Below are 25,231 nucleotides of genomic sequence, written 5' to 3'. Positions count from 1 at the left end.
ACATGGTGAGTTTAACTATGGCTGATAAGAAGATGCACCATAAGCAGATGATTAAAAAAAATGCAAAATATAATTGTGAGGTGATTATATAGCCCATTTGTATTACTGTATATTCAAATCAAGTCCAAACTATTGCATCATTTAATAGTTTCGAGCTCTCAATAATGCAGCATGTCGCCTACTTCATCGTTTTGCCAACACCGCCCTCGTGTGCAAGGATTACAGCATTACATCTTTTTGTAACCAATCGTTTCCTAACAAAAAATAATTCAAATTACTTTATAAAAAGGCCGGTAGCTATTTTTTTGTTGAGGTAAACGTATGATTTATCTTTTTGCCTATAATATATCTTACACCATAATTTATCTTACTTGGAAAGGCAATTTGGCAAGGTTCTCCAATTTGGTGCCTGCAGGCACCAGGTAAGAGGACCCGAACCAGCGGAATGGTTCTAAAAATAGCAGTTTTCGAGGAAATTTGATTTCTAACTGGCATGAGAAATAGCATAATAATAACATAAGTACCGGTTTTACAAATGGGTTTCAAACTGGTAGCCCTTCACGCTGGTCAGTCACAAAAAAGTAGCTCTCGAGTTCAAAAAGGTTGGCATTGAAACAAACCCACCTTTTGTTAAGCAAAAAACCCACAGTTTTTTCATTAACATGCTATAGTGCTGTGGCTGCTTAGAATACACTTTGAACTTTTTGCCTTACCGTGTCCCTGTCTTTGCTTTCCGATGGCAAATTCTTGTTGGCAAAGTCGGTGTTCTGTCACTGTTGGACTGTCCTCACAATTTGGCATAGAAGTGAAAGACATATTCTCTTGTTTATGAATAAAACTTTGCAGGTCCTCCATCGACATACCGTTAAACATCTGGAAACATACAGCAAAGAAAGTGTGTTTTTTGGTATACCAAAACATTGAAGAATCACATTGGCCATGCCTTAAATAATAACTTACTGTATGAGCTGGCTCCAAACTAAATGAGACGGTTGGTTTTATGTCTGAGCCATTCATAAACGTGCTACTCTTGCTGGAGAATTTGAGGCGTGATCTGTAAGAAAGAGAGACGGAAATGGTTTAGCTATATATATTGCTGTTAGAGTTTAAACCATTAGGTTTATCTAACATAAGTGGTACTTTTGAATAATAACATTGGACAACTCAATAAAATAGTGAAGTCAAGTTCAAATCTTTGAATGAATTGTGAACTATTTTCAAGATGGTCAAAGAGTGAAGAGTGCTCTAACAAAGGTCCAAGATAGATGAGCTTTTTTTGAAAATTGTATAGCTATGTTAAAATGTAATTACATTCAGAAATCTATCTATCTATCTATCTATCTATCTATCTATCTATCTATCTATCTATCTACCCTGGTCATATCCCTCGAGAGGGGTGACCGACAGCAAGACAAACAGAGAAAAGAAAGGAAAAAAAGGAAAAGTAGCAAAAAAACCACCCAAAAAAATGACCGTTGCCAACCCAGATGCCAAAACACTCAAACAAGTTAAGCACCACGGCACCCAAGTTGGTCATGCTTTCGCCCTTCCAGATGAAACGGGACACAAGGAAGCGGCCATGTCATTCGGGCCCGACAGCTTTCACTGGTTTACCCCTGCCGCATCCCTCAGAACGCGTCCAAACATCCCACTATCCTTTCACAACACCTCTCCAATCATTCCTATGACCAACAAGAGCTCTAGCTTTCACTAGATTTAGACCTCTTTCATGCAGTGCACTACGAGTGCACGATTCGTCCACCCCAATCGGGGCCTTTCTCTTGGTGTCCTTCCATTTATTTCTGCTCTGTAGATCCTATTCAACATTAGCTCCTCATCCATCCTCTCCATGTGTCCAAACCAACAGAGTACTCTCTTATCCACACGCTTGCTCAGTTCTGTCTCTCACAATTTCATTTCTCAATTTATCCAACCTTGTCACTTCTCTAACACTTTGTCTCAAAAACATTCAATTTCCTTTTCAAATCTACACCATACAACACAGTCGACCCAATCACACTCTCATACAGTCCTCTCATCATCCATACATAAGAATTACTTTTAATAATTCAGTCGGTCGTTTTATAACCTGCGATTATTTGATTGACTTTTACTACGTTGATATGAAATTTTGTAATTCTAAGTACTTTATGAAGTAAAAATATAAAAGAGGTCACATTTCTCTCAGAGTTTAGATTTGTTATGGTGTTGGGATTTAGAAAATACAATTACATACTTGCTCTTTTTATCTGTATTAGATTTCCCCCCATCCATTTCGCCTTCATTATCTTCAGTTGGACTCTGAGGCTCAGAACGCGGAAAAGCTGTCTTCAGTGTGTCCACTATTGCATTCACCACAATCTGCATAAAGATACAAACACAGGCAAAAAGGCATTATAGACATGTGCAGTCTTCACGTTTTAATATTGCCTTTATAAAGCCTCGATAATAAAAATAGGGGCCTAAAAAGCCTTTGTATTATCATACATTAGCATTTTTTGTCTTGTCACACAACAGGATATAACGATAAATCGCCTATCTTGTCTTTTACCCATTAGGTATATTGTTGCTTCAGTTACTAAAATATAACAACAAACCTTGTCAATACGTGAAACAATAAAGGGTTTCTTGACAAAGGCGATCCGAGCGTCTGTATTAAGAGCCAGAAACTCCTGCATCTGTTCACTGTTGGCAATGTCTGGAATGGCACAAAGATGCTGGATGGGAATTAAAAACATGCCTGCATTATAAAAATCTGTTGCTATTTAGATAGGACACAAAACAGTTCTGAATGTGATCGGGTTTAAAGTAATTACACACCTTCAGGAAGGTCTCCAGCATTCCTTTCCTGGCTTCTATCTTGTCACTGTCCATGTTTCCAAATGGCATGTCCGGGAATATTTTCTTTGGACCTTTTACACCTTAGAAAACAATAGTCAAGTCATGTTTATTTGTATAGCCCTTAATCACAAATAGTCTCAAAAGGCTGCACAGACCACAGATTACTGCAAACCACGGACTATTATTACACCATCCCCTAATCTAAAATCTACATGAGGGCAAGGAAAAACTCAAAAACCTCAACATGAGGAAAATGAAGAAACCTTGAGAAGGGACCGGACATGAGGTAATCCCCCTTCCAGGATGACCAGGCTGCAATGGATGTTGCAATAACAAATAATACACAGATATTGTCAACATAAAATATAGGTTCTTCACATGATATACAATAGAAGTGTGCTTTAAGCCTAGATTTAAACAGTTCCACTGAGTTAGCAGATCAAATCTTAGGGGGAAGAGCATTCCATAGGACTAGGGCCCAAATGGAGAACGCTCTCGCACCTGCAGATCTCTTCTTGGCTCTTGGGATCAATACACTTATAATATCTAAATGCTAATCTTTGTGTAGACTCAAACACAATTTTATGTCCCAACGCATGTGCACGCATATTTATACGAGCAGTGACATTGCAAAATCTTACCTTTGATAAGTCTTTTCAATTCTGTCCTCTCTTCTACTCGTGCTTGAAGGTTAAGAAATTCACTATAGCGTCTGTTGACCATATGGTAAGCCACCGGGTGCATGGACGATGGACTCTCAAAACCAGAGTTTAATGTGTACCCGTCCTCTGTGCATGGCTGGATGCGTCCTTGGTTTTCACAACCCATTGCCGTCTCATACTTAAGAACATAGGAAGGGGAGAGACAAATTTAAATTGTGTTTATTTTGTCCAATGCGCATAAATCACCACAAAAACAGCAATTATATTTTCATGAATAACTGATAAGCGTCTTTTGCCTGCTCCACACTAAGAACTGTGCACGCAATAATGATGGACAACTGTGGGGGACAGTTAATTTTAAGTTGTTCTTCAACCTGATAAGAAATTTAGCTGTTACAATATTAAATCTTATCAAAACCTTCATCTTACTGATGACTGAATGGAAGTGGAGCTTTGAGACCATTACTGATCCAGCTCCTAGCCCGTCCATCTGGTCTGAGTCACTTTCATTTCATCAGACCATAAAATGTTTAAAAGAACATTTTTTATGTCTCGGCCCAGTTTTGATGTTTAAGCTTGGGTTTTTTTTTATTTTTTATTGGTGGTTTGTTTTCGATCTTCGTTATGTTGGCAATGTCTCTGAATGCTGTACACTTTGTACTGCTGGTTCCTCCAGGTGATTTATAGTTGCAGAATATGCCAGCCCAGGAGTACAATGAGTTTCTATCATGTTAAAGTCTTGACCTTAATATTTATCTGCAGAGTTTTATTTGCCTCTGTTGACCTTTTCCAACAAAATTTGAATTTGCAGAATATTGTGCAAACTGTAGATGTGGATCTCCTTAAACAACCTCAAGCTCCCGATACCCACACTGAGAAAATATGGGATTGGGATTGAGAATTTTTTTTTAAGTAAAGTTAGATCTCTTACCTTGATGGTGTAAAGTGTATAAGGGTGTGAGCCAGTCCCACGGTGTTCCTTAGCTGTGATGGTGCCAGTGATACGAAGGTTTTGGATGATTATTGGCCCCTCGGGACTGCTAAGAGGCTCAAAACTAAACGAAGGCAAGGGAGAAGAACCATGCAATGGGCTGATGGCAGTCTGTTCATTGGTGTTCTCAAACGGTTCTACAACCAGGGGAAGCTCCCTCTCTTGGCTTTCTGATGAGACGCTATATTCACTCTCCAAGTTCTGAAGGCTGCTGATGAGAACATTCTCTGTTGGTCTTTCAAAGGAGCCATTTGGGTGGCCAGATGAGCATGAATCCATCAGGACTATTGGGCAAAAGTCATCTAAGTCCCTGCTGTTGTTGCTCTCAATTCCACATTCTTTCTGTTGGTTGTGCAAAACATCCTCTTGTTCTACCATGATCAAGGAGTCAGTGGAACTCAATTTGTCAGCTAATGGAGAGTCCAAGTCTGAATCGTTTTCTTGGAAAAAGGAATTTGAGTTGACTCCACTTAGAGAATGTTTTACGGTCTTCCTTATCTCCTGAGAGTTTTGTCTACAACTGACCCCAGGATCTGCATCATTGTGCATATTTAGCTCCGGCATGGGCATCTCTACAGAATTAACGGCATCAGTTTGACTAGTTGGAGAAGAATCATCAGCATCACTTTTGTGGGTGGATATGGACTCTTGTGGTCGACCAATTTCTAATTCAGCACGTGATACTGACAAATCGGGTGATCCTTTCATTCCCTTTGATTCAGTATAAGTGCCAAATATGTCTATCATGAAAAGATTTAACCAGTCGGGGTCAGACATTTTATCGAAAAGTGGGAGAAAGACATTGCAGGTGATGAGTTCTCCGACAACAAATCTTCCAGTGCCTGTTTCCAAGTGTGGCGGTGGCACCAAAACATGCAGCAATAAGTCCACCACTGCTCTTGTGTAATTGACTTGCACTGTCTCACTGGTCATTACACAGTGAGGTGTGGTAAGCCTGGAATATGCCTTCCACAACCTTTCATCATCACTCATGGCTTTTCTAATTGGAGAAACCTGTTGCTGGGCAACCATCTCCTTGGCCCGAAGATAGTCCTGCAGATGGCAGCCAAACATTTCCAAGATCCTTTGGGTCAGCTTCTGTAATAATAAAGGGGGGAAAAGCCAATGAAGCAACAATACACGTGAATGCGAACCTTAAATATAAATATATAGGTTTTAAAATATCAGGCTCCAACCATAAATGTACCCAGCTCTACAGCATAAGCCATTTTTGGCAACTCTTTTTGGCGGCTCAACAAAAAAGTGGCCGCTCAGATACAACCCAAGCATTTTTAAAGCCGTTAATTCAATAAGAAAATTAAAATAAAAACATTTTTAAAACGTTAATGGGCTACACAAACCAAAACCCCAGTGAAGCAGTCACTTGACTGCAACAAAGAACAAAGTTGTAAACAAATGGCTCCCAAACAAAAAGAGGGGCTTGGTGCAAGTGGAAGGTGTATTAGCTGACTGAGCACACAAGTTTTGACAGGAAGCTAAAGGTGTCTTTGTTTAATATTTACCTCCACATTTTAACATGATTGTTAATTGTGAATGATTGTTATGTAAACTCATGTTCTGCATGTGTAATTTGCATCAAATGTTTGTCAGCAACCGAGTGGTCACTGCACAAACGCAATGAAAAGTAGAGGTCGACCGATTATCAGACTGGCCAACCATCGCCACTGATATTTGTAAATTTGACGGATATCGGTATCCACGTTTTTATTTATTCGGCCGGCCAATTATATATATATTTAAAAGGGAGTTATTTAGGCTCAGATGCAGCCCAGTCTCCCTCTCCCTCTTGCTTCTGGGCCGCTATTTACACCGCGCCTTCTCATTGGGTACACGACTGGTAGCGGAGCCAATGAAGCAGGAAGAATAACATTAGAGCGGAGTAAACAGCTGCAGCACTGCTAACTCCTGAGTCCCAACGTGCATATGAATCAAAACTGCTAATATTGAGATTTTAATAAGTCTGTGGTAGAAAAGCGTTTGTCTGTTTAAAAAATAACGTAAAATGTGTAGTTAACTTGTTTTAGGGAAGCACGTTCAGGTGCAGACTGATTTATTTGCACTTATCATAACATTAGTTTGTCAATCAAGCGTCTGTTTGTGATTAACAGAGAGAATAAAAAGCCTAATGGAGGGGACGGCTGAGAGGATAGCTGTTACCATATCATTACCACAACAATCTGGCTCTAAAACAGGAGTTTCCACAACTTTTAATGACCAAACTAAGTTGAAATTTCGATTCCTTTTTGCAACACGGTTTTAGTCTGTTAAAATTCTAGTTAACTTTAAAACTTCAGGGAACTATTCAGGTTTTTATGTACCTTTATAAGAGCTACTGCTACGCCCAATATTATTTTTTAAACTGTTAGTTTTCGGTTGAGGTGAAAGTGAAGTCATGTTAGTTGTTTTGAAATTCAAATGTATTTACCGTAAAAGGTTTCATAGAGCGATTGAAGCTTTATTATGATTTTAACAAATACTTTGTTTCTTTTTGAATTTTTAAAAATGTCTTGATTGAAGCTTTATTATGATTTTAACAAATACTTTGTTTCTTTTTGAATTTTTAAAAATGTCTTACGCAAATTTTTAAGCTTTTAAAGTAAATTGATACTGTCTCCAAATAGCGGTTATCAACCTTCTCGGCACATATCAGTCGACTTCTAATAAACGTATTCAATACTTATTCAAACATGGATGTCATACCATTATTGTAAAAAACCTACTGTAAGTATATGTATTGTAAATATCTTATAAAATAGTACCTGTCGGTCTAATTGCTTTGCACGTGTCTTCAGCTCCAAGCCCATAGAAATCATGGCCTCATGAACCTCATTTTCAAAGCCTCTTTCAGAAGAAACGAGCATGTACCAGGAGGAAACAAAGTCCCTGACTATCTTCTTCACTGAGTTCTTGATTTCTTGGTCCAAGTGGTCATCATCCTCCGCAGTTGAAGGAATCTGAAAATGGGCCATAAGTTAACAAAAACATATGGTAATGTCAAGAGCATAAATTAAGCATACAATTTGGTGTCAATTTATCTGAGAAATCATAACTATTGACACACTACTGTTAAATCCCATGTTTTGTTTTGCTTTTCTGTGTTCAAAATGAATCACAGACATTCAAACATAAGTCAAATGCAAGTCAGAAAAAAGTTTTCTTTGATTACCCTTAATTACATTTATATTAACGGGTGCTATGTTTAAAGCTTGTTGCTGCAAATTTTGTGTGTTTTGAAGTTTAGCTGGATTTATCCGGCTGAAAGTGAATTCCTAGTTGAGCAACAGTATACTCATTGAGTAGTGTGTTTTGATGCAGTTTGGTGTTGCATACAACAAACTACGGTTTTACACTAAACAATCCCGTATGGTACAACAAATAAAGATGGCCAAATCGACTTGTATTTTGACCTTTACATGAATGCACTTGATTCTGATTTTACAAAGAACAAAACTAAGCCACGTTATCTGTGTTCAACATGTGACAATAATTTCTAACTGTTATGGTTATAACAACATCACTATTACCGTATTTTCCAGATTATAAGGTGCATGGCCAGAAATTTGAAAGTGCACCTCACAACCTGGTGCGCCCTGTATACCGCAAAATTTTGGTGGATAAAATTGTAAATGCATCAAGTATTCATTTGTGTGCGTTACTACAAAAGATTTAACAGTATTTTACCATATTTGTACAAAGACTGTTCATTTGAAAAACATTTCTGACCAAAGTTTCTAAACATTGTATGCAACGGGAAACGAACCCGGGTCATGGTGGTGAGAGCACCAAAACCTAATCACTGGACCACCAGTGGGACAGGCAACAAATGAAAAGGCATTGAATCTTATCTCATTATCCCACTACCTTTACTCGTGGTTATAGAATGGAGAAAACAAAAAGTTATCCTAAAGATAAAAAAAAATAAAAAATAAACCGTTAAGTCTGATTCTTCACCAGATATACCAAAGACTTGTTTCCCTCGTTGTGCTTTTTTTGCATTTATTTCATTAGACGACTTTTTGTTATCTCCAATCACTAACGTTCGTTTCTGGCACGGTGAGTAAAAGTACTGTGATAATGAGATAAAATCGAATGCCGTTTCATGCGTTATCTGTACCACTGGTGGTCTAGTGTTTATGTTTCGGCGCTCTCACTTGCACGACCAATTCCTATTGCGTGCAATGTTTTGCGATTTAGGTCAGGAAATCGTTGCACTTGAATAATATATACCGTGGAAGTAGCTCTATCTGTATTTTTAATCCAATGCCCTATATAGTCCAGTGCGCCTTTATTTATTTATACCTAATATAAATGGCAAAAAGTTATTTCAAGGGGTGCGCCTTATAATCTGGTGCACATTATGAGAATACCATTTTCAAACATAGTAAGTGCTTGCTTACTTAGAGCATTACTGGAAAAGTGATGATTTCCATTTACCTGTTCCAAAGTGATAAACCTCTCCAGGTGAATCACGCTGTTGGATTCCAAGATGGCCTGCGAGCCCAGCCATCCTCCCAGTACAACGAGGAGGCTGGTGAACACGCACAGCAGCCAGATATTCACAAGCAGATGGAAAAGAACAAGCCAAGCAAAGAGTACTCCAAGGCCTAAATAACACCTCTGGCCCAGCACCTCTGCCATGACACCGAGGGGTGCTTGTCGAACATCAGATCTAAAAGAACATTAGAGAGACAAAACTATAGGTCATTGTTCGAATCTAGAAAAACAATTCAACAATAATAGTGTGAATAGTCCTGTAGAATGCTCTGCCCACTGAGATTCGATCTGCAACTACAGTGGAACTGTTTAAATCTTAAATCTAGACTTAAAACACACTTCTATTCTATAACTTATGAATATCCTGTATTTTATGGTTACAATATATGTGTTATTTGTTATTGCAACGTCCGTTGCAGCATAATCATCCTGGAAGGGGGGTGACCTCATATGCGGTCCCTTCTCAAGGTTTCTTCATTTACCCCATGATGAGGTTTTTGGGTTTTTCCTTGCCATCATGTAGGTTTTAGATCAGGGGGTGGTGTAATAATAGTCTGTCGTTTGCGATAAGCTGTGATCTGTGCAGCCCTTTAAGACTCCTTGTGATAAAGGGCGTCACAAATAAACATGACTTGACTTATCCTAAAAAAAACTTGTGCAGTAGGTACTCAGTAAGAACGTTCGATTATTCGACTATTCGACATCTTAAACAATGAGGAAAACCTTTGAAGTACTCAAAATGTTACAGGAATTTATTGCATAACTTTGGTGCATTCTGATAACGATTCTGTTCAATTTTAATCAGATAAGCCTCGATGGCTTATGAGAAATATCCATGATAAAAATTTTAAGCAGTGTTTTTCAACTAGTGTGCCATGAGAACTTGTAGAGTGTGCCGCAAGAAACTGCCTATTTTTACACTTGCCTTCTTCCAGTGATCTAGTGGTTGATTTTGTTGTTGCAAAATGTAATTGTATTTATTGTATTTGGACTTTTGTTTAGATGCACTATTCTTTCATTGCACTATTATCATAACTTGGTCTTTTAGCACTACTTTGTTGAAAATTTTGCTTAATTATCTTGACAGTTTTTATTTTTCTCTTTAAATGGTTCCCCTATGTCTAATCGTGCTGCATACTATGTTTTACAACGTTGATATCAACGACAATAAAGACCATCCATTCATTCATCAGCTGAGTAGCTGTTACATACATCCATATCAGGAAGGTGATAGAAAATTGCTACTTTTTCTTTTTATGAACTAATATTGGAGGAAGTACCGGGAAACATATTCAATGACTCATTATGTTAAATCGTAAATGGTCTGCATTCATATAGCGCTTTTCAAGTCAATGAAGACCTCTGAGAGCGCTTTACAATGTGCTTCACACTTACCCATTCACAGACACACACACACACACACCAATAGCGGCCATGCAGCCTGCTTATTGGGGGCATTTGGTATTCAGTGTCTTGCCCAAGGACACATATAACACGGAGGAGCCGGGAATCGAACCTGCGATCTCTTGATCCCAAGACGAGCGCTCTACCTCCTAAGCTAATGCTGCACTATGTTAACGGAGTTGTTTAAAATTTCACTGTGAAAATGATAAAATATATCAGATGAAGTAAAATAATTTGCACATACTGTTCCTGAATTTAGTCAACCATTTTTGTGATATTTTTTGCTGATTTTAAGTTTTAAGAAACAAAATATAAATATAGTAACATTTGAAAGACAGGCTAAGCATGAAAAAAATCAGAATAACAGCAAAATGATTCACCAAATGAATAAGCTAGCCAAGATGAGCACACATTATCAGAAAACGTAATATTGTTAATTTATGAACCATAGTCAGTAAATATTGAATAACTATATTTTCTAATGTAAATAAAAAGTGAGGGGTTAATGGTTAACGCGTGCGCAGCACAGTTCTGAGGTCATCGGTTCAAATCCAGTGACCAACCTTCCTGTGCAGAGCTTGCATGTTCTCACTGTGGGTTTCTTCCAGGCACTCCGGTTTCTTACCACATTCCAAAGACATGCATGTCAGGTTTATTGGCTGGTCCAAATCGTCCTTGGGGGTGGGTGAGCGAGTGAGTTGTCTGTCTCTGTGTGTCTTGCAACTGGCTAGCAACCAGTTCAGGGTGTCCCCTACTCACTGCCCAAAGATAGCTGGGGTGGGCTCCAGCACCCCCGCGACCCTACTGAGGATACGTGGTGCACATAATGGATGGATGGATAAAAAGTGTGTATCGGCCTCAAAAAGGTTGGTAAACTCTGCTTTAGATGACCATGCTTCCATAAAAAAAAACAATTTAGTTCTACAGTGATTTACAAAAAAGCACTATTTAGCTTTTCAATCAAACGGGTTTTAAAGGCGAATTGCTAAAACCGTGTTGAATATTTACGGCAATTATTTGTTAAACGTGCCTTGTCAATTAATGTCGCGTTTCACACATTTTAGCATTGCAAAGGCAAGTCACGATTGCAGGTTTGTAGTGACGCTAAAAATAAGAAATTGTCTCCATATTTTGTGAGACTTGTGAGGGTACATGTCACACTTGTACTTCTGCTTATCACAGCTGGTTTTGAAATGGCGACATGGTAAGCGGTCGAAAATATTTATATTGAATATTTTAGTGTATTTGGTGAAACTTCAGAAAGAAAAAAACAATCTTACCTTAGCCGCGCATGCTTAGCATAGTTAGAATAATACCATCGAAATCGTTTCATCAACACAACGACTTGTGAGCTGTTTACTTCCGGTACAGTGACGTCATTTTTAAACGCCCACGAAAAAATCCCCAGTTCAGTTATGTTTACTAAACAGCGTTTTCTTTTTGTACTAAATCCAGATAATTTAAACTTGTAAGATTTTTTGATTTTTTTTTTAAATAATAAGGTTTTGAAAAGTTTTCAAATAGAATACATGAATAAAGTGTAATGAGCATTCATGTGTAAAGTAAAAGATTCGCAATTTCTGATTGAAAAATCAAACAGATGGAAGGGCAAAATTAAAAAAAAAAATTATATGCCGAGGGCCAGTCTTATCGAATGTTCAAAATATTTAAAATGACGCATAAAGTCTATTTAATCTATCCATCCATCCATTATCTGCACCGCTTATACTCAGTAGGGTCGCGGGGGTTCTGGAGCCCATCCCTTTTATTTTCGGGGAGTGGGCAGGGGACACCCTGAACTGGTTTCCAGCCAGTCGCAGGGAACACAGAGACAGACAATTAGTTTGCTCATTCACACCTAGGGACAATTTTGGACCTAACATGCATGTTTTGGGGAATGCAGGAGAAAACCAGAGTTCCCGGAGGAAACCAACGCAAGCATGGGGAGAACATGCAAACTCCACACAGGAGGTTCAAACTCATGACCTCAGAACTGTGCCGCACACGCGCTAACCACTGCACCACCGTGCTGCCCTCTATTGAATCTAATTCAACAAATATATTCCAATATGCAAGGGCATGGGTTTGGTCTTGGTATAGTTGGGGACACAGTGCATTTTTAATGATCATATGATATTTGTGGAGACACAAGAATGATTGCTCGATATTGGTAGGTTACACTTCCTCTCCGTCCATGCCAAAACTGTGCCCTTGCCAATATGATCGGATAAATAAAACAAATTTGATCATGGCTCTACCAGTAATCCTCAACAGACACAGAAGACAAATTCCCTTGATAAAATAATCCCCATTGCATGAACATTAAATGGAAGAAGACAATATTATTCAGACTCTACCAATATCTTATATCAGATATTTTATCAAGAGTAGGCCAAAATGTTTTCAATAAATGAAAATTTCTATCAATCAATACAATAAAATAAATTGCAAGGATAAGTGACGTACCGGTGTTAGGACTAACGTGTTACAAAGGGACCCGTTCCTGAAACACAATTACTTATTTCGATAATGTTTACCGGTAATAATGCACTTTTAATACAATTATGTGACTCTACTGTCAAAACTCCAAGGTCATTACAGCGTTATCACACTACTCATTAAGAGCAAGTCTTGAATTTCAAAGCCATCTGAATGCGGAAAAAACTTGATTTATGTTGCCCCATATAACCTCCATCCGTCAGCAATTTACCATAAAGGCGGGCTTTTTTATATTTACCTACAAATTACAACAAACTAAAGCTATCGTAGTGTCGTCTAAACCATTCTGAATTTCTCCTCATGGAGGTATTCTCCCTACCATATATACTCGCATCCAAGCTGAATTTACAAATATCAAATAAAATACTGAAATCGATGGGTCGGGTTATATGTGCTTATTTGGTTGTTTGTCACCAGTAGCGAATGGTAGACAGTGCAAGGGAAGGGGGCGTGGCTTATACAGGAACCACGAACCGACGTTAAAACAATGGGTGTCATAATAGTCTGTAATAATAGTTTGCAATAGTCTTTGATCTGTGCAGCCCTTTGAGACTCTTTGTGATTAAGGGCTATACAAATAAACATGACTTGACTTGACTTGAAAAACGGAAGTTCAGAATTTATGCTAAAAGTTGTTTTGAATGTTGGGCTGTTTATTTTTACAATTATTTTTGCAATACACCGTGCCTGGAGAAACAAAAGAGGAAAATGTCTTGGACTGTACCTAGAAATGGAGAACGAGATCTTTAAATGGTTTAAAGTCCAGAGGCAAAATGAATATGGAGTGTCTCAGCTAAGTGTTGTTTTCAAGCTCTCAATATTGTACAAGACGAGAAATATGAATGGTTTCACTGCTTTCACAGTTTGGTGTTGTCATGAACTGGAACAGAAGGAGAACCCAAATGTCTGACGTTTCTCACACAAGCTTTTATTTTACGGGAAGTGGGGCAGTCATGCACGTTAACCCAAACGCCAGTGATTCGGCGATCATTGGGCAGAAGACGTAAGGCAGCAGTCTGGCGCAGAATGACAGTAAGCCAGAGGGCGACAATATCGATACCAATTGCTCGAGCAGATATCAGACAGATGGAGCAATACCGGACAGGACGGGACGGACATGATTGATATCAAAATTGGATATCAAAATTATAAAGGGCAAACTAGACGGGAACAAAACTGGAGATCGATATTAAACAGGACAAATAGACGGGAACAATACCGGACAGGAAACACAGGCAAGGAACTGGACAGAGTCAAAACCCACGTCTTGTGGAGCAGAGGTTCGTTGACGAACTGACCAGGGTGAGTGAGAGCACTGAGCTTAGATAGAAGGAAAGCCAATCTGTCAACAACCCGCAGCTGGCGCCACATGGGCGGGGCCAATTGGGCGCCATGGCAACCTTGACAGGTGTACAATTTTATTATATTTCTTTCATCATGTTGCCATTTTAAATCAGTTTCAGGTTGGTCAGCTTCTATGCGAGTACATACGGTAATTTGTACCTAGATAGTTACTTTCGAAATAATGCGTTAATTTTTGGTGTCAGTAATGTGGTGGGTATCTGATTTATATTCTAATTCAAGTAACTAGTCACTGTAACTAATTACTATTTGTCAGTAACACACCCAACACTGCCCACTGCACAGCCCGCCTATGCTCAGTGCCCTGAATACTATAGATCAACAAAAGATGTGCCTGGTGTCCAATGTGTTCTTCTTTTACTGGCAAAATTGTAAAGACCTGCCTTTGACCCCAAACAATGCTGTGTTCAGCAATGTTACCTTACATTGCAGGATCGTTTCATAACCAGCTCTCACGTCGAGTATATTGTCCACACTACCATAAGCATGTGATGACTATACAGCTACTACCTCTCCGGAGTTTCTGCTACCCCGGCAACCAAGGAGTCCAGGTCTGTAAAGCTGGATACTAATAAGATTGTGAATATAATATAATGATAATGAAATATGTATTTGAAAAAATGCTCAATGACAGATTATTGTCGATATATTGGATGTGTGCCGCCGCCAAATACTGCAGTCTGATCTGCCAGTACTCCAAAATTAGCAGCGTCAGGTATTAAAATGAGTGAAGATGGAGGAAATGGGCTGTGCTTACTAGTATAACCTCACTAATCTTATTTGTTCAGTGTGGTTGACTCTTGAGCTGGTGTGGGAAAAAAGTTCCTCAAAGACCTTTGAAGCCACAAGGGTCCCTCATGAATATATCCAAATTCACACATACCAAACATCCCAGTTTTCTGAGGGTGCGCTCGTTGAGAATTCAGATGTCTAAAGAGTATAGATCGCAAGGTACGCTCAGTCATGAGTAGGCAGATGACAACTTATGAGACGTTACCGATATTGAAGGTAAGGTAATGCAAATGATTATACGATTGATATGATTGGAAAGCGTCTTACCTGTTAACTTACACAGTTTTTCCATATTTTATAGTTTTTTTTGATAGCAAATTGTGTACGCCGTATAACAACTTTTGTATGGGATTCATTATTTTTTAAAGACGAACTACGTCTTGCCTATTTCAGTTCTAATCCTGATCGTCTCGGTCTCTGTAGGAGACGATAACATAAATTGATAATGAAGATGAAGTCTGTGAAATCCTGTGCACTACCATGCAAACGTTAGGGTTTGCTTAGAACTTCCTATATTTGACAAAAGCAAATTTTGAAGGACTTTTTTGACTTTTTCCAAACAAAACCATTATTTCTAACCTTCTAAATGTTGGGAAACTACTTTCAATACTCATCTGATTAAAAAAATGTATTTTCATGGAAAACACTGAGCCCAAATATTTAAATATAGTGTATAATAAACAGGGTTGGGTAGGGTTACTTTAACTGTATTACTTTCACTTACTTTTGGATTACTCTAATACCAAATATGCTAATAAAAGACAAAAGAAACTAAATATGAATAAAATTACTACATTTTGAGCAGGTTTGGGTAGTAACTGGATACATGGAACGGCAAAAATGATGTTGGCAAGCTGTTTCAATTTATTTTAATTTTGTTTCTGTCGCATTTTATGTTAGTTATGCCGGAGATCAAAGAGATCAAAGCCAGGAGAGAAAGCTTACCACGTGTTGTGAGTCATAATTTTATTCATATTTAGTTTATTTTGTCTTTTATTAGCATATTTGGTATTGGAGTAATCCAAAAGTAATTGAAAGTAATCCAGTTAAAGTAACCCTACCCAACCCTGATAATAAACAACACTAAATGTACTGCAATTGGGGAAAGAACTAAGATGAATGCTGAAAGAATTGTTTGTGTTGTTTATTATGGAATAAAAGAAACTTTTTTACACAAATTATCTTTGTTTTCATTCAACATAGTCTGTCTTGCTGTGAGTAAATAGGTGCCGCGTTGTTTTTAAGGTTTATTATCGCTCAATAAAGGGAATTGCAAGCATTTATAAGGGGAGCAATTGGCTAAGGTTGACAGTGTAGGTTTTGTACTTTATTGCAATCATTTAACGTTTTTTGGAAAGCTTTTAAACTGTGTATGTCTTTGTAGGCTTCATTTTCTTCTGACAGTACCCACGGATCACCAAAGTCCAGATTGTGGGGTTTTATTGTTAAAATGATCCCTCAAATGTCCATGTGCAAATTCTGTGAGTACTAAGACCTGTAAGCATTTAACAACAGTATATTGACATTTGTCCTTCGCCTCCTTCAGTTCCTTTGGTCCTCGTGGGTGTTGTAGTGTTTGTAGTGAGCGACATCACTGGAGATCCCTTGTATGAATGCCTTCAAGACTCAGACTATAGCGATCTTCTCGAAATTGTTAATAAAGGACTCCCTACCGCAAAGACACCTCAACATGTGGCAATTATTGGTGCGGGGATTGCTGGACTTACCGCCGCCAAGTTTTTGGAAGATGCCGGCCATAAGGTAAAAAATTGGTTTTCTAAGCTCTCATGTTCATGAAGACCTTAAAATGTGACCTGCTGCGCTTAAAGGTGACCATATTAGAAGCCAGTCACCGTGTTGGAGGACGTGTTGAGACTTTCAGGAACACAAGGGAAGGCTGGTATGCAGAAGTCGGCGCCATGCGGATACCCAGTTTTCATAAGTGAGTGCTGCAATAGTTTTGATACAGTAATCCCTCACTGTAACGCTGTTTACTTTTCACAGTTTTGCTACTTCACAGATTTGGTTTTCTGCATTCTGATTTTCTAAACGGTCATCCGAATTATTATTATTTGACGGCACGGTTGTAATCATTTGTAAAAAATAAACAGATAAACGTTTATACCAGGCATGTCAAATTCAGTTTGGCTCGTGAGCCGGACCTAGACTTTCTGTTCTCAGGTGGGCCAGATCAGTAAAAAAAATAATATTGTTTTTCAGCGCTAGACTTTATTATCAACCCTTCATTTGTAGCCTACCATACATATTATAAACACATAGGAAAAAGGATCTTTTCCAAGCACCATACATTTATTTACAAATAATGGAAAAATGATTTGATGTTTGGGGCAGCAAGGCAGCGCAGTGGTTAGCGCGTGTGCGGCAAAGTTCTGAGGTCATAAGATTGAACCTCCTGTGTGGAGTTCTCATGTTCTCCACCGCTTATCCTCGGTATGGTCGCAGGGGTGCTGGAGCCCATCCAGCCAACTTCAGGCTGTGGGCAGGGGACACCCTGAACTGGTTGCCAGCTAGTCGCACTTGTTTAATTACACCTAGGGACAATTTGGATCGGCCATTAACCTGACATGCATGTATTTGGAATGTGGGAGGAAACCGGAATGCCCGTAGGCAACCAACGCAACCACGGGGAGAACATGCAAACTCCGCATAGGAAGGCTGTTATCTGGATTTGATCCCATGACCTCAGAATTGTGCCGCAGACGCGCTAACCCCCCCAGCCGCTGTGCCGCCGCAATTTTTACAATTTCAACTATAAAACATGTTTATTTTTTTTCTCCAGGATTCTGCTTTCCTTTGCCTCCAGATTACAAATTCCCTTGAACCGCTTTGTCCAAGATGACCCAAACACCTACTTCTTGCTAAATGGAAATCTTCATAAAAACTCTGCGGTGGAGAACAGCCCTAATGTCCTCAACTACACTTTGAATGCATCAGAAAGGGGGAAGTCTGCTGCTCAGCTCTTTAGTGAGACTTTGTGGAAGGTTTGAGTCAATTGAGACATTTTCTTTCACGCTAATCATAATCTGGATGTCATAGTGAACCTTGATCAGACTGAGTGTATTGAAACCACCAATACTCACATAGATATACAGTGGAACCTCGGTTTTCGAACGCCTCTCAGTTCGAACAAATTGGTTCTCGACCAAAAATTTCGAGAAATTCTTGCTTCGCTTTTCGTTCAAAAAATCGGAGTTCGAACGCAGGTACGCTAGGGTGCGATGCTGAGCGGCGTTCGGGTGTAGATTGTCCCCACCCCTCGTGAAGAACTGTTAAGACGTGCGCGCGCACTTCTTTTTGCTTTCGCTTTAGATATCGGTGAACGGAGTGTTTTAGCCCCTAATTATGCCTCCGAAGAAGGTCGGTGCAAGCAGCAATGTTGCTACAGGTGAAAAAAGAAGGGTAGTGCGTACAACTATTGCTTTTAAGAAAGAAATAATAGTAAAATATGAAGAAGGTGTGCGAGTTTCCGATCTTGCTATACATACAGCATGGCTTCAGCTGAGCACCACAAATGTAAGAAATCCTATTCATAATTCTTTTCTTTATCCTTTAACCGCTCACCACTTTTTGTGGGGACCCGGGTGCTGAATGACGTGTAAACGACCTGATTTTTTTAGTTGTACACGTTCATGTTAGCGTAATCTTTCGTACCGAAGTAAACCGTACGTTCGCGTTAGCGTAATCTTTCGTACCGAAGATTACGCTAACGCGAACGTACGATTAGCCTGGGTTAGCTTCATGTTTACGTTCATGGTAAGCGTTCAGGGTGTTGGAACGGATTAAAATGATTTTACATTACTTTTAATGGCAAAAACGATTTTCGGTGATTAACCAAATCGGTTTTCGAACAGGGTTCTGGAACGGATTATGGTCGAGAACCGAGTTTCCACTGTACTGCCATGATAGTATTTTTACTCACTTTAATTATTGACATTAAGAAGAGAACACAATGTATTATACGATATCATTGAATCTTTTCACAGGTAAGAGATGATCTTCAAACAAGCGGCTGCAGTGCAATGTTGGATAAATATGATTCTTATACTGTGAAAGTAAGTAATATGTATTGGTTATTCGGAATGCTATGAAAAGTGCGATATCGCAACACGGTGAGAATGAAAATTCCTCAGTAGCTTGTCAAAATACATATGTCAGAAACTGTAATTTTTGTAGTCCACTTCATTAATTTATAGCGCCCTCTGATGCCGACTTTATTTGTAGAATTGTTTTTGCCACTGTGATCACTCTCGATATTCAGTAAAACCACTCTAAGGCCTATTTATTTGCCGCTACTTCTTTTTTTTAACAAATCTTCCCATTTCACCCTACCCGAATGATTTTTTTTTTTAATTTTCAACAATTTAAGGTTTCTTTCCTGTCATATGTGTTTCCCAATTCAACAGTCTTTTCCAACACTGATATCATTGGTATCAACACAAATGATACATGTTGTTGTTTTTAGTAGTTTTGTCAGAACCCGAACAGACGGAAGACCCAGATGCGTAACGTTTTCACACAAGCTTTACATTATGGGAATGGGGCAGTCATGCGCGTGAACACAAACACAGTGATTCGGCGATCGCTGGGCGGGAGAAGTGAGACAGAGAAGTCAGGCGCGGGAAAACAAGAAGCCAGAGGCAGACGACATCGAAACCTGATACTGAATACACGAGCAAGATACCGGACAGGACGGGACAGACGGCCTCGATACCGGATACTGGATACAACAGCAAGATACCAAACCGGACGGGACCAATACCGGAGCAAGATACCAGACAGGACAGACGGAATCGATACCGGAGACTGGATACACAAGCAAGATACAGGACAGAGTCAAAATACAAGTCTTGCAAGTGCAGAGGTTCATTGACGGACTGACAAGGAGTGAATGAGAGTTTAAATAGAAGGGAGGGCAATCAGGCTACGAGCAGCAGGTGGCGCCAAACGAGCAGGCCCAAGTGAGGGCAATGGGCAACTGTGACAAGTTTTTGTTATTGTGTTTTTATTTTATACATACGGAATGTTTGAATTGGGATTATTTGAATCGAATTGTGGTCGTTTCAAACTAATCTATTTAAAGAGAAGTCTAACATGTCACATGCGGCCGCCGACTTCAAATAGTTGCCCTCAAGTAACAGGGGGCCCCAAATCTAATTTTGCTTGGGGACCAGTCCTGATGTATTATTCTCACTTATTCACTGCTGCATTTGCTGCACTGAATAGGACAAATACAATGTGTTAATGATGGCAAATAATTACTATTGTTGTTGTTTGTCTATAGGAATACTTGATAAAAGAGGGCAATCTGAGTCGAGGTGCCCTGCGAATGATCGGAGACATCCTGAATGAAAACAGCCTCTTTTACACATCCATGCTTGAAATGTTGTACGTCCAGACCGACATCAACGACAACACAGAGTAAGAAAGCATAGATATTTATAAGCAATATATACATGAGTAAATACATTCTGAATATAGCTTGTATCACACACCTCCAAGTTAATTTACGCCTAGGTCCTGATTGAATATTTTGGATTGTAAAGGCAAACAAAAACTAGATCTGGGTCGCTTTACTAGCTGAACATGTTTTGAAAAGGGTTTATCATGCCATTGTTTTTTAGGGGTAAAAAATAGACAAATAAGGGAAATAAATTAAATGTTCTATGCAGCCCCCAAGTAGGTTAAACATGGTATTCAGGTTTTTATTGGATTTATATAATAATAATTAATCAGCAAAATATGGTTTTAATTTGCTTGTCATTAGGAAGCATTTAAAGAAACTTAGGACAGCATAGCTAACTACCGACCCATACTTTCTTCCTGCCGACAGATTTACAGATCTCACAAAATCGGTGAGACATCAGCCTGACTTCAGTCCACACAAGCTGTACCACTAAGTTGAAAATGGAGTATCCCATTACACTGGTGCTAATTTAAAAGCTTATAAAAGAGTGGATGCTATCTCTCCAGGCAAATTTTTGGACAAGGGTTTGCTCCACTACATGTAACAGGTTACAATTAGCAGGAGAAGCCTCCTGATCTGACTCAGATACAGCACCTTAATCATCTGGTTTTCACTGTTTTTCATTGTATAGCTTTTTCCGGCTCTTCAGAAATAAGCCGAAACTCAAATTCATGTTAGAATGCTAACTGTAATACTAAATTCTTAATCACTGGGGGAAAAAAAATGTTTTCAAATTTCGAGTATCACATCATACACTGTTATTTCCAAGTTAATTTTTGGATGTGGGGTTAAATAGATTTAGTCAACCACTAAAAAAAATCATTTTACTATAAAAAAAACAATGGTAAACTATTTTTAGAAGAGGTCCGTGGGCACCTAAGCTGTCTTTAGGGGGCACCCAGGTGCCCGTAGGCCCCTTTTTGGAGACCCTTGATTTAGAGCTTCCCAGTGTAAAACGCACCATTCATAAAAAAACAAGAATGATTTAAATAATAAGCAAAAATACACAATCTATCATATTATAACACATTTTCAAATACTCCTGGTTATTTTACATGACATGAGGCTCACATAGAGAGAGCTGACATGAAGCTCCACTATCTTGCTGCTAAGGATACCACAAAATATAAAAACCATGTGAAAGCCTGGGAAAAAAAATGAGAAGAAAATGAGTGTGTGTCACAAGCCAGAAAGGGAGACAGGACCCATTAGCGTTTGTTTACTCAGTTTTATTGATAAAGAGGGAGAGCAGGGCTTGCTTCCATGATCCAATGATCGACGGACACAGGTGGCAGGGGGCTGGAATGCAGAAGTGGCACTTATGTGTCGAGTGAGGATAATCGTAGGCAGCAGGGATACTGGTCACTAGCCGGGACGGGAGAGCAATGGCGGTATCGAGTTCAGAAAAGAGGTCGGCAACAGGTATCAGGCAGGAAACAGGGCAAAACAGGTCGGTGGTCGGGATGGCAGATCAGGGCAGAAACGGGTCCAGAAACAGGTCGGCAACAGGTTTCAGGCAGGAGAAAACACGGCAGGAAAATGTCGGAAGGTATGAGCTTGCCTAGCTAGAAGCATAGGTTCGCAAACGGTCTGACGGCTTCCACTTGGAAGCCGGGGGTTTAAAAAGAGTCTCTGAACCAATCAGCGCTCAGGGCTGTTGGCGCCAATTGGGCAATCATGACATTGCAGTTTGGTCACTTTCAGTTGACGTAGTTTGTGTTCTTCCTTGTGCTTAGAAGCACTCGTTTTTGGCTGCTCTACCCAATACAGCGACATCTACTGGTCAAATATCAAACAGTGTTTCATTATGCCTTTAAAAAAACACATTGGCATTCGAAAGGGGATGTGTACTTTTGATTTCCACCCACATTTCAGCGTAATGTTTTATTCGTAGCTCTTTGCTTCTTTAGGTACTTTGAAGTGACTGATGGCTTCGACCACCTCACAACAGCTTTCCACAAGATCTTAAATGCTACAACCCTTCTCAACTCCAAAGTTAGACTTATCAACCAAACAGGTGGCAGATACGTCACAGTGACATACCAGGACCCGGGTAGTCCAGATTCCCTGACCAGCTTGACAGTCGACCAGGCTTTGGTCACCGCCACAGCCAAGGCTAACCTCTTCATAGACTTCCAACCAGCTCTCTCTGAGGACAAAATGGAAGCCCTGCGCTCGGTTCACTACGCAAGCTCCACCAAAGTGATCCTCAGTTTCAGGGAGCGCTTTTGGGAGAAGGAGGGCATCACCGGAGGGAAGAGCATCACTGACCAACCCTCCCGTTTCATATACTACCCCAGCCATAGTTTTCGAGGAACTGACGCCGGGGCCCTGCTCGCGTCGTATACCTGCTCCGATGACGCCACCCTCTTTCAAGGAGTGAGCCAAGACCAGCTGATGGCTGTGGTCCTGGATGACTTAGTAAGAATCCACGGAGAGGGGATCAGGTCTCTGTTTACCGGCGGACTGGTGAAGAAGTGGGGCTTGGACCCATATAGCCTGGGAGCTTTTGCACTCTTCACACCCTACCAAGGCCTTTACGCCAGGGAACTTTTTAAAAGAGAGGGTCGCGTACACTTTGCTGGGGAACACACTGCTTTGCCTCACGGCTGGATTGAAACATCCATGAAATCTGCCCTGAGAGCAGCTAAAAATATTAATAGCCTCACATTTTAATCCTGATGGAATTAAAATGTTGCATGTAAATCAATGTACTGTATTTTCCACAGTTTAAGGTGAACCAAAATGTTAACGCTTACGCCCCCAAAATAGTAATTTTTCATATCATTTTTATATAAAAGGTGCACCAGACTATAGGGTGCATGAAATTGAGCTTTTAGTAAGAGCTACAATTTGTATTTGTCTATTACCATTAGCTTATGTATATCTGTTAGCCTTTTTATTCTGGAGTTGGCCTTATAGTTATAGTGTAATGATTAATCAGTTGATAAGTATAACTAATTAAAATCGCAATATATTGTTTGCAAAAGGAAACCAACCCGGATCAGTACATCGCTGGCACTAGTAGATCGCTATCGGTACAGATGACATGCAAAAAGGCAATAGAGCTTATCTCATTATCACACTAATTTTACTCAAGGTGCCAGGAACACTGATTTGCATATGATATTCGGACAGGTTAAACCACAGGTGGCAAACATACCCTCCGCGCTTTCTTTTTTCCTTTCTCTCCTTCTGTCTTTCTATTTCTCTTTGGATTTCTTTCTTCCACTCCCTTTCTTTTCCCCCTCTATTATGACTTTTTATCTCTTTCGTTTCTCACGCTCTCTCCCTCTCTCTTTTTCTTCCTTTTTCCCGCCCTCTCTCCTTTTCCCTCCCTCTTTCTCTTATTTCTTTACCTCTTTTTCTTTCTCTTTAATCTACTAGTCCGGCCCGCGACAGAATGTTTGTTCTATCATGTGGCCACCGGGTTAAAATGAGTTTGACACCCCTGGGTTAAACAGTCTCTGCACTTCCTCACCTGTGCGTCCATAACTTCTCAGTTTAATACTTGTGTGTATAATTAAAGAAGAGCTTGTATAGTATTTTATTGAAAGACTTTCCGTTTTCTGTTTCTGTCTTTGGCAATGTCATAAACACACAGGTAAAGAGGTGGACTGCTTAAACTATTAGAATGCACTATGCAAATCAGTTTCTGGCACCATAAAAACTGTGTGATAATGAGATAAATGTAAAATGTATATGTACTTTTTTTATACAGCTGTTTACAAAACTCTTTTTGGTGTACCAAAGTGCTGTACAGTGATAACAGAGAAATAATAAGTAAAAAACAAACAAAAACAAAAGTAAATAAAAACAATAAAATACAATATAAACAATAAATCGGTATCAAATAGATAAGATCTAATACCTTATCCTTTAACATCTGTACCAATGATGGTCTGGTGGGTAAGTGTCAGTGCACTCAACGCAACTTCCCGGGTCTGAATCCTGTAGCATAAAGATAAGATAATCCTTTATTCGTCCCACAATGGAGAAATGTCTTTTTTGTTACAGCAGTAAGACAGTGAATAATAAATAACAGCTAAGAATATGAACAGAATAAACAAGTATTTAGAAATATAAAAAATAAAAACCAGAATATTTCCAATGGCGGGTGTGCAAAATAGTTAAAGTGGCCAGTAATGTGAAAAAAATGTGATACTATGTCTTAAGATCAAATCCAGTGACGATTATTAATTCATCAATCATTGCTCAATTATGGAATTATACTGTAAAACTTTGTGTAGTAACACACACTTATTAATACTATATGCATTTTCAATCTTAGGTATCTAGGCCCACTTGCGAATTTACTGACAATTTTGGATATTTAAGTGCGCCTTATAGTGGTCACGACCAGAACGGAATCAGGACCCAAATGCGTAGCGTTAACCACAAGTTTATTGATAGAAAGAGGAAGGTCAGCGCCCGCGATCCGGTGCTCGCTGGATGCGGGAAGCAAGCCGCTCACACAATCGGATCGTGATCCGATTACGGAAGTGGATCTTCCCGAGCGAGAGATGGCGGTGTCAAGGACGGAAGATCAGGAACGGACGGATAGAAAAACGGGTACAAAAAGTGGGACCGACTGGAATCAGAGTCAAAATGCTTGCCTTCTAGAAACAGAGGTTCACTGACGGACTAACAACCGGAGAGTGAAAGGACTGGGCTTAAAAA

The 25,231-nt window shown here is 39.5% G+C and overlaps 2 protein-coding genes across 2 annotated transcripts in view; one reads left to right on the top strand and one right to left on the bottom strand.

Annotated features, from left to right (window-relative positions):
• Positions 1 to 11,783, bottom strand: part of snx19b (sorting nexin 19b) — a 28,284-nt gene extending 16,501 nt beyond the window's left edge. Inside the window, exons 1-10 of the mRNA XM_088346087.1 lie at positions 11,694 to 11,783; positions 8,950 to 9,184; positions 7,275 to 7,469; positions 4,435 to 5,592; positions 3,483 to 3,681; positions 2,821 to 2,921; positions 2,598 to 2,717; positions 2,237 to 2,361; positions 961 to 1,054; positions 714 to 873 (exon numbers count right to left, since the gene is read on the bottom strand). Of these exons, the coding sequence (XP_088202213.1) occupies positions 714 to 873; positions 961 to 1,054; positions 2,237 to 2,361; positions 2,598 to 2,717; positions 2,821 to 2,921; positions 3,483 to 3,681; positions 4,435 to 5,592; positions 7,275 to 7,469; positions 8,950 to 9,184; positions 11,694 to 11,746 (2,440 nt within the window). The 5' untranslated portion in view covers positions 11,747 to 11,783. The remainder of the gene's footprint in view (positions 1 to 713; positions 874 to 960; positions 1,055 to 2,236; positions 2,362 to 2,597; positions 2,718 to 2,820; positions 2,922 to 3,482; positions 3,682 to 4,434; positions 5,593 to 7,274; positions 7,470 to 8,949; positions 9,185 to 11,693) is intronic.
• Positions 11,784 to 15,237: 3,454 nt separating this feature from the next.
• On the top strand, positions 15,238 to 23,289 carry il4i1 (interleukin 4 induced 1). Its single transcript, XM_088345522.1, has 8 exons — positions 15,238 to 15,282; positions 16,451 to 16,547; positions 16,613 to 16,827; positions 16,896 to 17,008; positions 17,867 to 18,068; positions 19,071 to 19,139; positions 20,369 to 20,505; positions 22,462 to 23,289. The coding sequence occupies exons 1-8, from the start codon at positions 15,238 to 15,240 to the stop codon at positions 23,225 to 23,227; spliced, it is 1,644 nt and encodes a 547-aa protein (XP_088201648.1). The 3' UTR covers positions 23,228 to 23,289.
• Positions 23,290 to 25,231: the final 1,942 nt, after the last annotated feature.

The sequence above is a fragment of the Urocampus carinirostris genome, chromosome 10 (assembly GCF_059441175.1).
Source record: "Urocampus carinirostris isolate Australia breed hairy pipefish chromosome 10, RoL_Ucar_1.0, whole genome shotgun sequence".
NCBI classification, from domain to species: Eukaryota; Metazoa; Chordata; class Actinopteri; order Syngnathiformes; family Syngnathidae; genus Urocampus; species Urocampus carinirostris.
This window is presented reverse-complemented; position numbering and strand designations above follow the sequence as displayed.

Coding starts and splice junctions, on each gene's coding strand:
- il4i1 (XM_088345522.1), top strand. CDS start 15,238: ATGAGTAGGCAGATGACAACTTATGAGACGTTACCGATATTGAAG. Junction 15,283..16,450: donor AGACGTTACCGATATTGAAG/GTAAGGTAATGC, acceptor ATGTCTTTGTAG/GCTTCATTTTCTTCTGACAG. Junction 16,548..16,612: donor AATGTCCATGTGCAAATTCT/GTGAGTACTAAG, acceptor CGCCTCCTTCAG/TTCCTTTGGTCCTCGTGGGT.